Raw genomic sequence first — 18762 nt, 5'->3', positions numbered from 1 at the left:
CCCACTCATGCATCTAATCAAGTTGTTTCGCGCCTTACTATGTATGAGAGTTCTCCAAAAGGGAAATATCTCGAATGTTTCTCGAAATCAGCGTATTCAGGGCCCCCAGAGGTAGGATGGGGCCTTAATAGGAGACCAAAGTCTGATATGGGAATATACAGGAAATCAAAACAAATTCTTTTCAAGTGATACATATTTCATGTATGCATCCCTTGTGACGAGACCTTTTGTTTTGTACCAAAATTTTTGACCTTGTAACCCTGATCTTCGATTTTAATTACTTTTAAGAAAAAGTTAACCTTGGCAATATCCTCTGAACTGTTTAAGGTAGGGATTTCGTATTCTGTACATAGATTCCCTATGGCAAGACCTTACATTTCATACCATGATTGTTTACCTTGTGACATTGTATCATGCCTATAATCAGGACCCTATGGGGCTAGGTTGGGGTCACAATATTGGGTCAAAATTTTTCGTGGGAATAAAGATTGGAAAAATCTTTTAAAAATCACAATAGCTGAACAACAGAAGAGCCAAGGTGACTCATGTGAGTGATGTGGCCCATGGGTCTCTCGTTTATTTTTTCAGGCGTGATGAAGGCCACCAATCTTCATGTCCTATTTAAGCAATCCTCCTTTCAGCCAGAGAACATTGAACAATACATCAGTGGGCTTTTGGCCAAATTTGAGCTTGCTCTTGAGTATGACCAGCAACATCTTTTGATCCCTTCCCTGTTACCAAGGGAACAAGACATGCACAACTGCATTAAGACAAATGAGGATGTGAAGGTTAGTGTTCAAGATGTACATGCAATGTCAAAGATTTAAAATGCTGAAGATTGTAAAGGAAAAGGGGTATTTCAGTAGAAACTCAGTAAAATACATAATTTTTTATACCTGTGTAAGCTAGATTATAAATGTTAGACAACATTCTATTGGGCCTATAGGACACATTAAATTCCTATTGATTTAGAAAACTGCAACGATGAGATATAATTAAAGCTGTATGATCCGATGTTCATGTATTATTTTTGTACATAATTACTTTAAAGCAGATTAATTACTTTATAAAGTTATTAACTTTCCCTAAATTACATGCTTGAAAACATCTGCATGTAAAAGAAAACAGTGCGAATATTATTTAGAAAGTAAATATAGTGGCTACATATATTAAAGAGACGCTACAGCTCATTTTCCACATTTTAATGAAGTGTTTTTTAAACCATATATTGATAAAATGATAAAATTCACATCGATACTGACAATTTTGAACATTTGGGATGCATCAATTTACTCTCAACTGCGCGTTGAAGATCGTCCGGAATTCAAAGGTTTCTTCATGCTGACTCGGACTTTTGAATGCTTATTTACATCACATGGTTTTGAATGACAGCAAAGGTGTTGTGTAGGAAATTATCTAAATTCCCCTTCAAGGGGTCCACACTCACCTTTCAAGTACATAAGATTATTCCCTGCTCCTTATAATAACTAATTATAAATAATTATTTCAACAGAAACCCTTCCATGTTCCCATTGACCGATGTTTTTACAACTAACACATGTCGTGTTCAGATAAAAATAGCACGTACTTACTTTTAAACGTAGTGTCTTCGCAGCTAGTCTCAATGGCAGATTTAGGGGGACAGTATCCCCCTCCCTTTTTACGCCACAGATTGTGAATGAAAATCAAAATTTTGCACCCGAATGGCCAATTACTTTGGCTAATCTTTGACTTTCACACCCCTTTTCGGAAATCCTAGATCCGCCACTGAGTTACATGCGTTTCTCTGAGCTCTCTGTTTTCCAACGGTCATACTGATCCCTAGGTAAATTTTATTTCACGCATGAGTTTTATCTCATTCTATTTTTACCTCTTTTCTCACAGAATCTGTCAAAATGCTAGATCTATCAACTACACTTTCTCTCACTGGACGACATGCTGCACTGTTTACTGTCTATGCGCATGCGTCTGAAGACTAAAAGGAGGAGACTCGATATTTTTTGTATAGGCCATCAAAAAGTATTAATTTTTACGTTAAAACGATAATTTTTAACTTTAGATAAGTGTTATTTTCGTAAAGTTCATACTTTCAACAATGCAACAAAAATTGAGAAAGCGCTGGGAAAATTGTCATTTCATGATTTTTGCACAAAATGAGCTGTAGTGTCTCTTTAATCATCCATAATAGACGTCTATAAATAGACCCAAGCACGTCAGGGGAATCCCAACATGATGCATTAACTCATACGCAACTGTCTAGTTTTAAGACTGAAAGAGTGTAAAACAACGAATTACTAAGAGGTATTTGATATTTTTATTTCTATTAAATTTATGGTACTGTTATAACAAAATACACAGCTTTACACAGATAAGACCACCAATGATTTGAAAGTTTGAACTGGTCACGTGACTGTCACTTGAAATGGCAGAGTGACGCGGTTATTTGTAAACATCGATTTAAAATCAAATTATTTGGGTTAAAACAGGTGAAATAATTTATGATATGTCGTACAGTCTCATAACTACATACGTTCGATGATTTAATAGCGTTTTTACGAGATGGAAAAAAATATTGTAATTCGGACCATACAGCTTTAAGAAAATATCTGAGGGTATGAACTGAGGTTAACATCCTAATATACTTTCAAAAATGAAGTTTCTTTCTTATATTTACATATTCTATTTTCATTTCTGACGAAATTCCCAGCCATAAAAATAGATATACAGTGAAACTTCACTTAATCGGCCGGCTCTTGGACCAGAAAAAAAAAGGCCAGTTTAGAGGGGTGGCCGATTTACTGAAAATTTAGCAATTAGACACATTTTATCTCAATTTTCACAAAGTAGGTACTGTTCAATTTGATCTGGTGATCTATGATCAATTATCAGTGGAGACCAAGTTAGTCCGCTTGTACCTACAGGTATAATTATTACAAGAAATATTCTCAATGAAATCATCTAATTTTAAACTGAAAATCTATAACAGGACATGTAGAAAACACAGAAGCCTATTGGAACTCCTCTTACTTATAAAAACATCCATCGCTTATGTCATTAACAAATTTGTTTTGAAGTTTTTGAAAAGTACAGTAGTAAATATAAAATTGCAAGTTTAATATTACTTAGGAATTTTAAGTCTACGGAAACCAAGATAATTATCTTTTGACAATTATCATTAATAGTCATGGGTTTGATCTTTATTAACTACTGCTTATATCCATACAATAGTATGATGCAACATTATGGTGTATGATACAGTATGTTCATATCTGTTTATTACATTTTGCACAGAATTTGGAAGAGTCACTTGGATTAGCCAAGTGCCACTTAACATTTACGTATGTATCAGTGTACTTAAACTGAAGTATCTTATTGCACACGTTGACTTTCTATTCCATAGAAGACCCAAAACAGTGTTGCGATGTAAATTTAGAGAGAGAAAAAAATAGTTATGGCAATTGGTTTTTAAGGGGGTGTATTCCCATACCAAACCAGGAAACAAAAATAACCTGCATTCCTCAATTTGAATTTGACCAATCAGAGACTAAAATACCATAAGAATTAAATTATACATGTAAGACTCTAAAGTTTGATAGTCTCTTCAAAATGTGATGGTCACTCCAAAGTGCGATGGTCTGCGCCAAACTGCGATGGTTTGTTAACGTTATGGACCCCAAAGTGCGATGGTCACGCCAAAGGCCGAATGTTCGGAGTTCAGTAACGTTTGTGACATCACGTCATTGTGACATCACATCTTTGTGACGTCATTCTTAACGTCTTTCAAAATAAAACCTAAGAAATGCAACATGGATGACAGTAACGGCAAGGTTTACTTTGTTGAGGATTGTGAGAACGGCAAAGTACGTTTGTTGTCGAATTCTCTACTTTGCCCGAACATTCTTTAATTCATGATCATTTATTACTTTGACATACACGTAATAAATTTCTGGGGGTATGCTATAATGCAAAACATTCTATACGATTTTGCATTGGAAAATTTTGTGTTCAATAACATGACAACTAAATGGTAATGAAATAATTTTATCCTTATTTTTTGTGCATGGATTTTGCACTGATATTTTGATGAAACAACACACGGTTGGTTCAGTCTGTATCAAAACCCTGTGTCGTTTACAAACCAATGGATTTCGGCGTGTCACACCATCGCAGTTTGGCGTATCAGACTGTTGCACTTTTGTGCATGAGTGTGTACCATCGCACTTTGGCGTGTTACACCATCAGAAATTCGCGCAGACCATCACACTTTGGCATGACCATCGCACTTTGGAGTCCTACATATATTTATGTATATGAATTTGATATATAGTATGTGAGTAATATGTGCATATATTATTGTAGTGAACAATTATATTTGTGCATTTATAGTGAAGCATCTTGTATTGTCTGACTTCAAGTTCAGTTAATTAAGTCATGATCCATGGGACTAGGGTGGCTCATAATATGGGGTCAACATTTTTTGTGTAATAAGGAAGGTAAAAATCTTTGAAAATCATCTGAAGAATAACGGCCAAGGTGACTCAGGTGGGCATTGTGGCCATGGGCCTCCTGTTATAAAGCACAATAAACCTTTTTCAGGTTTGAATTCACTTACCAGACAGTTAACAGTTATACCCACCGCAAGCGAAGGGGGGGGGGGGGGGGGGTTATACTGGAATGAAGGTGTCCTTCTGTTTGTCTGTAGACATCATTTTCCCAGAATAATGAAGTTGTGCACCTGGTATTTTGATTGAGATTTTTTAATATTGAAGGAAATTCTGGATATTTTTCTTCCATTATGTGGGGGTGTTGTCAGTTTCCAGAGTATATTTTAAAAACCAAGATTCAAACTTTGTGTATATTTCATGTATATAATGAAGTTGTGCTCCTGTCATTTTTATTGAGATTCATTAACATTCAAGGAAATTAAGGATATTTTCAATTTACAGGGCTTTTTCAGTTTCATTGACTTAGTCATTTTCTTTTAGATTTTGTAATGATCTGGGTTTTTTTCACAGAGACTACTGCATTAGTTTAGGAGAGGGTGTTATGTAATCATCAGTCCATCTGTCTGTGGATGATTTTGTTAATAAAAGAAGTGTTGTTTTCATGCAGGCTCATGTACGCTGAATAGTAGTTATCCATGTAATAATATTCTGAAATCATATTAAGCATGTCTTCAGTATTCTGAGTAACACAATACTGCATTTATTGCTCTCGACAATCTCCATGTGAAAAGGATGTGTTTTTCGTCAGTGAGCACAAATTCATTATTCCCACCATCTAATGTGCCCTATGGAGGTATTAGTCCTGTTAGGACAGTTCTAGTTTAATTAGTTAACACAGCATTTGAATCTCAATCATAGTATATCTTGCAGTCTTTATTATACCCGCACTTTCTAAAGAAAGTTTGGGTATATTGTTGTTACCCTGGTCCATCCGTCCGTCCGTCTGTCACTTTCTTCTTCCTCAAACTGCTCTTTTATTTCAAGTGGTAACCAATTGATCTTTTGGAATATATAGGTGGTGTACTGTAGATATATGATAAGGTTTTAGAATATTCAATTTTACCCTGGGGCAAAACGGGGGTAAAAAAAATGACGTTTTTTCAACAAAAACCTGGTTCCCAGAACTGCTCCTACATATCATGCAGTAGCCCAATCATCTTTTGGAAGATGATTGGTTGGGTCCTGTAATAAGGTTTCGGAATTTTCATTTTCACCCTGGGGGCCAAATGGGGGTCGAAAAATGCTTTTTGTACAAGAAAACCCTGGTTCCCAGAACTCCTCTTACATTTTACACAGTAGCCTAATAATCTTTTGGAAGATGATTGCTGGTGTCCTGTAGATGTGCAATAAGGTTTTGGAATTTTCATATTGGCCCCAGGGGGCAAATAGGGGCCGAAAAATGACGTTTTCTATCACAAAGCTTGTCACTTAAACTCCATCTACATCTTTTGGAATAGTCACATGATATTCAAGGAGCTAAATAGTAATGTCCTGTAGATGTGCAATAAGGTTTTGGAATTTTCATATTGGTCCCAGGGGGCAAATAGGGGCCGAAAAATGACATTTTCTATCATACAGCTCCATCTACATCTTTAGGAGTAGTCACATGATATTCTAGGATTGTTGACCTTGAATGACCTTGAAAGTAGGTCAAGGTCAAAGGTCAAGATCACTTTCTCCTCCACAAGGTCTTAAGTGGTTGACTTAAAAAATGGGGTCAAGGTCAAAAGTCAAGGTCACTCTTCAAGATGTGGGTCTCCACAAGCGACGCAACATTGAGTATGTATATCATTCCAAAGGAAGTCTATATCCCCTTCCTTCACGGGATTCAGAATGATAGCTGTCTGCACCAAGTACTTGCGATACACAGATTGATGACCGACACTACGCATAACTTGGAGAAACAGTCTCCGTGGGAAAGCTCTGTCAATGTCAAGGAGGACTGCATGAACCAACCAAGTGCCAATTTACATATCTGCCCAATGTTCAACATTAGGGCACTGGTACTGATTTTTAAGCAATACACAAAATTGACACTCTACACAAACTGATAATACCCCCACCCCCCCAAATTAAAACAAATACACATACCACAGAAAGAGTTACACATGTACATTTCACCTTCTGTAATATTGTAAACCAATATATGAATAAAAAATTATTCAAAAAAAGAAAGGGGACAAAATGATAAATAAAATAAAATAAATGAATAAGCTAGACTTGCCTGATCAGGAATGATGCAATATCCTTTGTTCAGACTCTATACTCAGGAAACTTTTTCTTTGTGCCTTTGCTCAGCCTCTTAAATCCAAGTGAACTCACTGAAATGACATCCACGTCCACACATGTACACAAATCATCCAACGAGGAAATGCGCAGCTTCCCCTCCTGTCGTCCATTTACTGCATCCTCAAAAGTGAAAGTAGAAATCCCCGCCAACCAACTCTCTAGCATGTCACTGTTTCGGATCCTATAAAAAAGCCACTTTATCAATGTACAATGAGCATCATCATGCATTCAAACACAAATAGCATTGATATCATTCAAACTCCATTATTTCTTCTCTTTAAATCATCTAGTATTTAACCCTGGTCACATTACCTTTGTAAATATTTTGCTCACTAAAAAGTCATGCCGGGTCAAATGATCATAGATATATTTAGAGGGGGGTGGGTGGGTGGAACAGCATATGATGATAAGCTGATCATCAACTTTTATCACATTTGTTTGAGCATGTAATTCTCTAAAAATTAAACTTGTCGTAAAAAATACACACTGAAGTAACTACAACGAATTGCAGAAAACCTGGATACCAATTAGGGTATCATTCTATCTCTGTAATATGAGCTTGTGAAGTAGATCTTACAGAAACAGATGCAGGAATTTTTTAAACTTTTCACAACGTCCATCCGCTATCTATGTCTAATATGCAAAGAAATGAGAGAGAGAGAGAGAGACATGCAGAGACAGAGAGAGAGAGGTTACTCCCAGTAGGCTGGGGGCGGCCTAGGCCCCCAGAAGCTGTAGGATATATGGTGCAACTCCTGTATTCTGAACATTTCCTGACACTTCCTTTTCACTTTCAAATTCTCTATTTTTTAAACAAAATTTTTTATGTTACATATACTTTTTAAGAATTCTTTTTAAAAGCGATACTTGCATCTGACGAAAATATCGTAAATATTTTATCAGTGTGTCGTCTTATTTATCCTAGAATTAAATGATGAAGCAATTAGTAGTACATATGCATGTAAGTATCTACCTTTCATATCATTTGGACTCAAAGTATCGTTAAAATTGAATAATTCTTAAATTGTTTGGTTCTCCAAAGGGGAGGGGGGTCAGGGCGCCCTGGACACCCCCCCCTCCCTTCTGGATCCGCCCATGTCTTTATGTGTTGTTTCTGCTAGGAACTTTCATTTGCGATTACAGTCACTTGCCCTTTTATAACCATCCCAATGCAAAGTAATATAAGCCTCGTCACTTTTATTGACAACGGCAATTTCTTTCTTTTGAAATGATAAAGAAGTTCGATTTATTGACACCTCTCTCTCTCCCTCTTCTATAGTAGGCAGTTGAAACAGTATGTAGTGAAAATGTAAGTTTAAACAATGAATTCAGTCGTGTTTTGAAGATTTGGTATATTGAGGTTTGGCTTTAAATACGTACAGTACTTTGTTTAATAGCGTTAGGCGTAGTTGTCAAATTACTGAGTCAGCTTCTCCATCCCCTTTTGGAACTGAGGATGCAATGACGTAGCCAAATCACACTGTGGCTTCTTTGCTAGTTAAACATTATAGGTTCCAGAAATCCAAAAAAATAAAAATGAATTGATAAAAATAAATATATGTGTATCATCCAGTGCTAGTTAATCTTTTATTTAACTTGTACATTAAAAATAATTGCCTACAAATATTAACAGTATCATATATATTTTTTTTAAAACTACAAAGATGTCCCACAGAAAGGGAGGGGGTGCCAATCCCCGGATTCCCCTCTGGATTTGCCATTTGAACAGAGAGTATATTTAAAGGCAAACACTTACGTGTGGGTATTACTGTCTCATGACAGCATCTAGTTACTGTTTCACTTAAACAGATGACGCAAAATGTTAGTTGCTAATGAAATAAATTATTTCCTGTACAGCTGCACAAAGTAGCAGAGTACTATGAAGACCACATGCCAGAACATCTGTTATTTGCTTACGTAGTCAATGTGATAAATTTTGTGTAAACACATTAGAATATTAGAACTATTTGTCACAGGGGAAAACCCACCATCTGATGAGTCCTAGGTTGTGCATCACAATATAGGAAAAACACAAATTACAATGAGTTGTAAGTAATATTGGTGGCCTAGTTAAGTGTCTACAGCTGCAAAAACAACAAAACATAAGTATTGTGTGATAAATTTTGTGTAAATTTCAATTCAAAGTTCAAATTCAATTGCCAGATAGTTTAGTAAGGTGATATAGCATTTGAATCTCAATCATAGTACATCTTGCAGTCTTTATTAGTCCCCTACCAACGAAGTCGAGGGGACTTAGGTTTGCGCTCCATCCGTCTGTCCGTCAGTCCAGTTTTCCACACTTTTTTCTCTGTTCTTGCAGATATTTATTTTATATTTGTTATGTTGCTTTGCCTTAACAAGTTACAGATCAAGTTCGAACTTCGTCTCGGTCCGTTGATTTTTCACTTAGTTATGGCCCTTGGACTTAGAAAAATAGCATGAATAATCAGTTTTCCAGACTTTTTTTGGTTGTGCTTGCAGATATTCATTTGATATTTGGTACATTGCTTTGCCATAACAAGTTACAGATCAAGTTTGAATTTTGTCTCAGTCCGTTGATTTTTCATTTAGTTATGGCCCTTGGACTTAGAAAAATAGCATAAATAATCAGTTTTCCAGACTTTTTTTGGTTGTGCTTGCAGATATTCATTTGATATTTGGTACATTGCTTTAATTGTCATAACAAGTTACAGATCAAGTTTGAATTTCATCTTGGTCCGTTGATTTTCCATTAAGTTATGGCCCTTGGACGTGGAAAAATAGCATGAATTGTTAGTTTACATCCAAGTTTCTTATCTCTGTAGATAAAAATTAAGAATACTACACTCATTAAAACTTTTGGCATAGTAATACTACAATATAGCTAAATTATTCATGATTATCTACATGTCACAGTTTATTGACTTGGTTAAAGACCTAAACCTAATTATAAATTTGTCTTTTTTCTTGGTCTAGTCTCTACTTGAATAGTAGTTGATTTCCAACCATTCCTATCCTGGTTCCCCAATTTTTCCCTTTACCATAACCTACAAATGAACTTTGAATATTGTTGTGGTACAGTGATTTTTGCAACCGGTAGGGCCATATTTAAAAGAATGTTTGTTTCCCCTCCCTCGGGTGTGACTTTTGAAACAGACTGCAGGCAGGCAGGTGTGGGGGGTTTTTTTGTTGAAAAATTTCATTGGAAACACCTATGAAAAAGCAGCTGAGAGCACCGATAGTCATTTTCAATGCTATACATCAGAAGAAGAGTATGCCATGTACTGGTCAAACTTGTTTTTATGTTGGTCACTGGATTGACATGTCTGCTGGCATTTATAATTCATATTCTTGGACATGTTAGTGTGAATGCACTCAGTGGATGCAATATGTTGGTTTACTTTACGAATACCTACATAAAAACATTACATCTTTTCAAAGAAAACATTGAAAACAAAAACATTTATTTTTGACTTAGTAGAAACAGATGTACTTAATAACATATCAGAATGAAAGAAATGTACTTATTAGATAATAACTTATTTGTTCATTAAAACCTGGCTCGAAAGTCACGCCATTTGTTAGCTTGTCCGACACAGTGACCTCGTCTAACTTATCTATTTTGTGATCATCATCTGCGGTTAAATCATTCAGCACGTCGTTTCAGGTACAACTTTTAGAGTAACTGTAAAGTCGATTTACCACAATCGGAACCACTTTTGATGTTTGTTTGTTTTTTATTCTTACAGTAGACGACAAAGCGATCTTCATGTCGCACATCTTTGAAATCTTCAGACGACATTGAAACTTCGATAGATAAATCCCGCCGACTTCCGAAAATAGCGAAAGTAAAATTTGGAACGGACACAATTTTTGTTCTGGAAATAAATTTAAAAAACGTGCGATTTTTTGTTAAAAAATTTTTTTGACCCGGGTCCTTTTTTTGACCCAGCCGGGGGAGAGGAAACAAGCATATTTTTATTTTTAGCCTAGGGGACTATGTATTGCCATGCAATACTCTCAGAATGCTTGTTACTGTTTCACTTAAACAGATAACACAAAATGTTAGTTGTTAATGGAATAAATTGTTTCCTGTACAGCTACACAAAGTAGGAGTGTACTGCATGTGAAGACCCCACATCTGGAACATCTGTTTGTCATGATGATTAATATGAGAAACTTTGTGTATAAACACATTACAACATAATGAAAACCTACCACCCAATTCTGATGAGTCATATATTTACGGTGGTGAGTCTGGTCCGTGTTTAACCAACTATCTATTTTGTATTGCTTATAGGAGTTATGAGATTGATCACTGTTCGTTCTCTTCACCTTGCATGAAATTGACATGACTGTGGAAAAAATTATATGAAAGTCAACACAAGGGAAAATTCAAATGAGTATATAAATAACACCTTTATCAATAACAAATTGTCACATAACTTTAAGCAATACAAAATAGAGATTTGGGCAAACACAGACTCCCTGGATAAATCAGAGGTGGGATCAGGTGCCTAGGAGGAGTAAGCATCCCCTGTCGACCGGTCACACCCGCCGTGAACCCTATATCTTGATCAGTTAAATGGAGTTATCCATAGTCCAAATCAGTGTGCCAAGAATGGCCTAACAATCGGTATGAAACACATCAGACAGGAGTTGACCCAATGATAGGTTGTATTGGCAAAATAGATCGTTATAACAACCATAGAATTTGCAAAATGCTGACTTTAAACGAGAATGTTGGAACCCCTGCACCATCAACTTGTTTGTCAATAGCCTGCTTCGATTTAAAAACTGACCTTTAGCAGAACAAGCTCTTGCATATCAAATTAATTGAGAGATATAAATATCATATGCAGGTGATAATGGAATATTGCTCATGAATATGGGAAGTCGACGATGGAGAAGCAGAAATCATCCCGTTTGTCGTAAAGTGGAGTTGTTAGTTTGCCATTAATATCTCCTTTCAATAAAATATCTAAGTATGAAGTAGAAGTGGAAGACTCTGTTGTGTCTTTTATGTCGAGTTCACTGGGATATATCAAATCAACATATGAATGAAAATTATTATTGTTAATAGATAATACATCATCAATATATCTAAATGTCGAATTGAAGGCCACAGCAAGCGATTTTTTCCTCTCACATAAAAGTTTTTGAATAAATTCTGCTTCATAGGAATATAAAAACAGGTCAGCTTATATATACAAAGGAGCACAAATTATACCCATGGGGATTTTAGTAATTTATTGGATGACTGATTACTAGATAGGAATGTTTGCGTTTTCCATTTTTGTTGAAGAACCAACTGTCTATGATGTCAAAAAGTCTAGAGATTTATTGTGAGTAATGGTCATTTAAAGTGTTGAAAAGTTATAAGTTTTGATGTTGATTTGAGAAAAATTTTGCAATTTCATATTTACTAAAAATTCTTTAGAATTTTTTAGAATCCACATTTGATTTACACCACTTCTGTCATATGTAGTTGCACAGTACATTTGAAGTTTCTCCACAGCTGTAAATATTTTCATGAGAAGTAAAGATAGGGGCTTGGTAGAACATTTACTGGATCCAGCAATGTATCTGTCTGTAAGGGTTTATGAAGTTTAGGAATCCAGTATAGGTATGGTAACTCCTATTCATCCTACCTATTGACTTTTGAAAGGGCATTGGAGTATAAGTGCGATTACTAAAATTGGAATTAATGCCAAGTTTGTTTAATACAAAGACAATGTTGTTACAAGCTTTGTATGATGAATATGGTAATACATGAATATATCGAAACAATGTTTTTGAAAAACCTCCTCCAGAACAACAAGACCATAAATATAATATTAATATAATATTAATAGTGAAGCATCTTGTATTGTCTGACTTCAAGTTCAGTTAATTAAGTCATGATCCATGGGGCTAGGGTAGCTCATAATTTGGGGTCACCATTTTTTGTGGGATCAGGAAGGTAAAAAATCATCTGAAGAATAATAGGGGCAAGGTGACTCAGTTGAGCATTGTCGCCATGGGCCTCCTGTTATAAAGCATGGAAAATCGTGGTTTGGTTCAAATTCAATTGCCAGATAGTTTAATTAGGTGATATAGCATTTGAATCTCAATCATTGTACATCTTGCAGTCTTTAATTTATTACTGTTTCATTTAAACAAATAAAGTACTTTCGGAAGGTCGGTGGTCTCTTCCCAGGTACATTGTATCTGGCTTTCTCTCTTCCACCAATAAAAACTGGGCGCCACCAGATAACTGAAAAATTGTTGGGTGTGGCAGAAAATATCAATCAATAAACAGATGAAGCAAAATGTTTGTTGTTAATGAAATAAATTATTTCCTGTACAGCTGCACAAAGTAGCAGAGTACTATGAAGACCACATGCCAGAACATCTGTTGTTTGCTTACATAGTCAATGTAATAAATTTCGTGTAAACACATTAAAATATTAGAACTATTTGTCACAGGGGAAAACCCACCATCTGATGAGTCCTAGGTTGTGCATCACAAGATAGGAAAAACACAAATTACAATGAGTTGTAAGTAATATTGGTGGTCTAGCTAAGTGTCTACAGCAGCAAAACATATGTATTATGTGAATATTGTCTGACAACAAGGAACTCCGAAAGAGTAAAGACAGCACAATTTCCTGTTTGGTGAACACTTGGCCTCCCCTGTTACAAAACTAAAATGTAACAAGATGTGTTTGTGAAACACAAATGCCCCCGATAATGGCCAATTCCAAAGATGGCCAATGTCGCAGGGACAAATATCTTGGTACCAGTAGAAAGATCTTGTCACAAGAAATGCTCAGGTGCAATATGAAAGCTCTAATATTTACCATTTCAAATTTATGACCAATGTCAAATTTTTTAAAAGTAGGTCAAACTCCAAGGTCAAGGTCACAGGGTCAAACATTTTGGTACCCACAGAAAGGTCTTGTCACAAGGAATACTCATGTGAAGTATCAAAGCTCTAGCATTACTGTTCAAAAGTTATTAGCAAGGTTAAAGTTTCAGACAGAATGACAGACAGGACAAAAACAATATGCCCTCCGATCTTCGATCTCTGGGGCATTAAAACACCTAAACAACATATCACAACAATGCTAAATGACAAAGTAAAATACAACATAAACATCACCAAAAATTATCTATACAATAAAAAGTCTGCCAAAATATAATGAATATAAAAATATTAAATTATATCACTTAACTTTAAACATACAATGAAAAGTTTAAGGATGGATTTTTGTCATGATTCAGACAAATAAGAATTCAGACAATAGCTCCGTATGTATTTTACTTTAGTCATGAAACGAGTGATCTTGGAGCCACATTACTCATTCTTCCTTCCAGTTGTATCATTTAATGCCTAACTGGGGATTGAGAAAAACTTGAATTATTTTTTTCAGTGGAATCAATGGTGCAGTAAATTACTCCTACACCAGTAGAACAAAATCAGAAGTTCATAACAAGAAAGATTTTCAAAACTATGGGAATAAGTCAATTACTAGTAACAAATAGAAATTTTTATGAAATTTATTTATGTCCATCACCACTTTCTATGGCATGCAGTAACTTACATTTCTTTGGGAAGATTTTCTTAAATTTTATTCAAAATACTTGGATTAGGCACAGGAAGATCCCTTTTGATTTTCAACCTTTTTTTTCTAGTTACTGTAAATGTATTACATTTGGCTGTGTATTCTATTTAGCGCCTTTGGCGGAACGTAGCTTCTGCTAAATCAAGTACATCACTAAATGCCATCCGTAAATCTAGATGTTTAAAGTAATTCAGGAATGCGCTAAATCAAATCTACGCTAACTTGTTGAAAAAACGATTTCCGCCAAATATCGTACACGCCAAATATAATACGTTTACAGTATTCAATATTTCGAAATTTAAAGCAATTTATTAAGTCTCCCAAACAAAATTTTGAGACTTATTGTTTTTGCTCAGTTCTTCTTCTGCCTGTTTCTGTCCATTTCTTCGTAACAGTTGATGAAAGTACTAACAGATATTCAAGGATATGATAGGCCAGTGTATCTAGATGTGCGGAAATGTTTCTGTTTTCAGATTGAAGGGGATTAGGGTACATCTAGGGGGAATCAAATGGGGTGGGGTTTAACATAATAAAACTCTATGGGGAAAAATTTATTTCAAAATTCACTGATATAACTTGACAAATATGATAGATGAAGTCTTGGGGTCTTTGAAAATGAGAAGAGAATGACAGGACCTACAAACTAGTATCAAGGTCAAGTGACTCCAGTGACCTTGACCTCTGACCTTAGTATTACTTAGAACCTGGGGTGTGTTTAAAGAACTTACGACCAACTTTACATACTGATATTTTCTTGTTTATTATAAGATCATTCACTCAAAAATAATGTTAAAATTAAGTCTCAGAATTGTTTTAATTCATTCATTTAAGCTAATAACTGTGTAATACAATTTTAAGTCTTGTGACTTTATCGTAAGTTGTTTTGTAAAACGGGCCCCAGGTCTGATAGAGACATGGGGTCTTCAGAAATGATGAAAGGATGATAGAACTACAAATTAGTATCAAGGTTAAGTGACTCTAGTGAAGTTGACCTCTGACCTTGAACATATAAACTCGTATAACTTTAACTGGAATTGATAGAGACATGGGTCCTTCAAAAATGATAAGAGAATCATAAGATCTTAGCTACAAACTAGTATCAAGGTAAAATGAGTCTAATGACCTTGACCTCTGTCCTTAGAACATAAAATTGGTATTACTTAAGAGTCAGGTCTGATAGAGATATGAGATCTTCAGAAATGATGAATGGATGTTGAGATCTACAAATTAGTGTCAAGGTGAAATTACTCCAGTGACCTTCACCTCTCACCTTATATACAAGCTCATATAACTTTAGAACTGGAACTGAACGAGATGTTTGATCTGCAGAAATGATAAGAGGATGATAATATCTCTAACTAGTATCAAGGCCAAGTGAGTCCAGTGACCTTGACATCTGACCTTTGATCATAAACTTAGTATTACTAAAGAACTAGGTCTGATATAGAGATGGGATCTTCAGAAATAATAATGGAATCTACAAATTGGTATCACGTTCAAGTAACTTCAGTGACCTTGACCTCTGACCTTGAACATAATCTGGAATCTTCAGAAAAGATATAAGGAGAAACTTCATATTTACTGTGCTACTACATATGGCAAAAGTAGTGTCAATCAAATATGGATTCTAAAAAAATTGTAAAGAACTTTCAGTAAACTTGAAATCGCAAAACTTACACTACAAAATTATACATAATGCTTTTTATTTCATGCATTCAAAACCTGCATACTTTCATTGACTTTATTCAAAGAGAATTATATGGTGTATAAGTATTTGAAAAAACTAAAACCAATCAGGACAAAAGTATTCTTTAACATTTCTATGATTACACAAATAATGAATTATTTTGTTGGTATTGTGTGCTGAATATTCAGTTTAGAATTATCATGTTGAAAAGTGCAGGATGCGCAGTAAATGAAATTATTTTGAAGGTTGAATTCAGATTGCATCAGGATATACTTGATTGCTCCATGAAAAACAATATAGTCTGTATGTTGGTCTGATCTGTCTAAATATAAACATTTTAAAATGCCCTTTATTAGTTATCATACTAAATTATCTCTGTCGACTTATAACTACGAACAATACTGAATGAATTCTACACATATGAAAGTATCCCAGCAAGTCTTGCAACAGTTGCAGTTGATATTGCATGATCTAAGCTTTTTATGACCTCAGATTTTAATTTCTAGGACAATATAAAGTCATCAGGGAAATTGCAAATTTTCTTTCCTTTACTGATACCTGTAATTCCTCGATGTTTCCAAATGTAACCACAGGGATTTTTGAAACAAGCAAGATGGTGTAAAATTCCATTTCGAAATCAAACCATTTGAATTTTGTGCTACATACCCTGTTGTCTATTCTGAGAGACATGGTTGGTGGTACATAAAAGAGCAGGAAATATGTGGAACCAATTGTAATGCTATGTACTCCAATAGATATATCAGAAACAAATTATGTGAAATTTTATTGGACCAGGTATCAAATCTCTTTACAATTTAAAAGAAGTTATTACATAGGTAATATTTGTTTTTTGGTAATATTCTAAATGGTAATATTTGTTTTTAGTAATATTTTAAATGTTCCTAAATTCGAGAGAATTTTAGAATGTAATCCCTTGGCCGTTATTGAATGCCAACTTTTCATAAAATGTTATAGCCAATGTGATCTTTACCAAAACATTCAGAGTACAAGTTAATGTTAGTTGTAAACAAAAATGGTTGACCAGCTATCATTTGGTAAGCTCGATCTGGTAGCCATTTTTTAAAAAAAAGATTATTTTGACCTTGATTTATAGTTGAGGACCAGTAAATATATTATTATTCACAGTTTGAAACATTTCACAAGCATTAATCAATCCAGTTGGATAAATGTTGAAAACACATGTAACTGTAATATTGCATGCATTCCTATCATTGCCAATAATGCTATGAAGTTTCTAACTTGATGAGAAAATGAATGAATTATCAACATAAAACAAAAGAAATATAGTTTAGCTATATAATAAAGGAGTTTTTGACCTTATATTGGTGAATATATGGGACTCATCTGGTTTTAAAAGTTCCCTCACAAGTTTGCCAATTTTTCAAACCTAACTCTGCTAATATTCCCCCATATAAGTTCAGTAACCTTTTTAAAAAAAAAAGTTCAATAACCTTTTAGAAATGATATAACCTTCTTCAAAACTCTACAATTTAAGTTTTATGGAGGCCATGTTGTTGTCAGTTCCTTTTTATTTCCGTGGAGAATTACAGGTATTGTCCACACTAGTGGACCCCCTTCCAGGTATCTGGCTAGCTGCACGCATGGCAGCTCTATTTTTCCGGTCTTGATAGAATGCTATTAAATAGAGGCTTTCAATAAATGTGAAAAGAGTATTTTTAGTTCTCACAAATTCCCATATGTTAAACTTTATTCTAGGCTGATACATGTATTCCCTGAGGAAAACAAATTAAAATTTTGGAAGCTGTTCCTTGAGAAAAGTTATGCATGTATACCTCAGATTTTTTTCTTTTGGTTGTTTTCGTAGATTCCGTTACAGTCACTTGATAACACGATCAGAAGACCTCACTCGGGGTCATTCGGCAGTGGCAGTCCGAGCTCTTCTACTCACCAGCGACCGGGTTCATTGGGTTTTTTGAACAGCCATCCCACTAGCAATGTCATATTCTCCCACAGTAGACTGTATGTAATGACCTATTTTCCAAGTGGATTTTGGCCTCGGCTAATCACCAGGATTCTTGCAGACACAACCATGTATGAGGTTGTGAGAGAACTTTTTCCTATTCCCAGTGACATCTTAGATGCTTGCCCTTATCTTAAATTCAAAGAGCCTTTCTGGCAGCCATGGCAAACAGGAGTACAGTTATTGTACCATTCAACAGTTTTATTTCGTATTAAAGAGGTGTTGCCAGGGTTGACAGGGTTTTGTGATTATCAGAGGACAGACTTGAAGTGCTGGATAGAAAACCGCTGGGCCCCCATTGACATGCAGAACAGTGTTATTCTAGAGATGGGATTTTCCTGTGATTCGATAGAGTTCACATTGGCTGACAGAGGTGCTTCTCAACATGGGATGTGTGCAATAACAAGAAAGGAACAGGTCTTTCTGGATGAAAGAGCAAGTGCCAAGTTCCTAGTGAAGATTTCAGAGCATGTCGATAACCTGCTACAGGATTGGTATCCAGAGATTGGAGAGTCGCGATTTGTGCAGAACTGTTATGGAAGATACCTAATCACCAGGGTCATACCCTGCCCTCATTGTTTGTATGAAGTTGTGAAGAAAGAGAGAAAGCATGACACTACCTTGTACTGGCAATATGTTGACCAAAATCTGGATGTCACATCAACTGTCTCCCTGTCTGATATACAAATAGAT

The 18762-nt window shown here is 35.2% G+C and overlaps 1 protein-coding gene and 1 long non-coding RNA gene across 5 annotated transcripts in view; one reads left to right on the top strand and one right to left on the bottom strand.

Annotated features, from left to right (window-relative positions):
* LOC125671188 (uncharacterized) overlaps positions 1–8724 on the bottom strand; it is a 43623-nt gene extending 34899 nt beyond the window's left edge. For both annotated transcript variants that reach the window (XR_008802403.1, XR_008802404.1), the window contains exons 1-2: positions 8175–8724; positions 5427–6975 (exon numbers count right to left, since the gene is read on the bottom strand). This is a non-coding gene — a long non-coding RNA (uncharacterized LOC125671188). The remainder of the gene's footprint in view (positions 1–5426; positions 6976–8174) is intronic.
* Positions 1–18762, top strand: part of LOC125671160 (leucine-rich repeat serine/threonine-protein kinase 1-like) — a 134147-nt gene that overhangs the window by 66756 nt on the left and 48629 nt on the right. For all 3 annotated transcript variants that reach the window (XM_048906664.2, XM_048906665.2, XM_048906666.2), the window contains 2 exons: positions 589–788; positions 17914–18762. The exon at positions 17914–18762 is cut by the window's right edge and continues 20 nt beyond it. In XM_048906664.2, the coding sequence (XP_048762621.2) occupies positions 589–788; positions 17914–18762 (1049 nt within the window). The remainder of the gene's footprint in view (positions 1–588; positions 789–17913) is intronic.

This window comes from Ostrea edulis, chromosome 4, assembly GCF_947568905.1.
Source record: "Ostrea edulis chromosome 4, xbOstEdul1.1, whole genome shotgun sequence".
Lineage (NCBI taxonomy): Eukaryota > Metazoa > Mollusca > Bivalvia > Ostreida > Ostreidae > Ostrea > Ostrea edulis.
The sequence above is the reverse complement of the archived record's forward strand: the minus strand, read 5'-3'. Positions and strand labels throughout refer to the sequence as shown.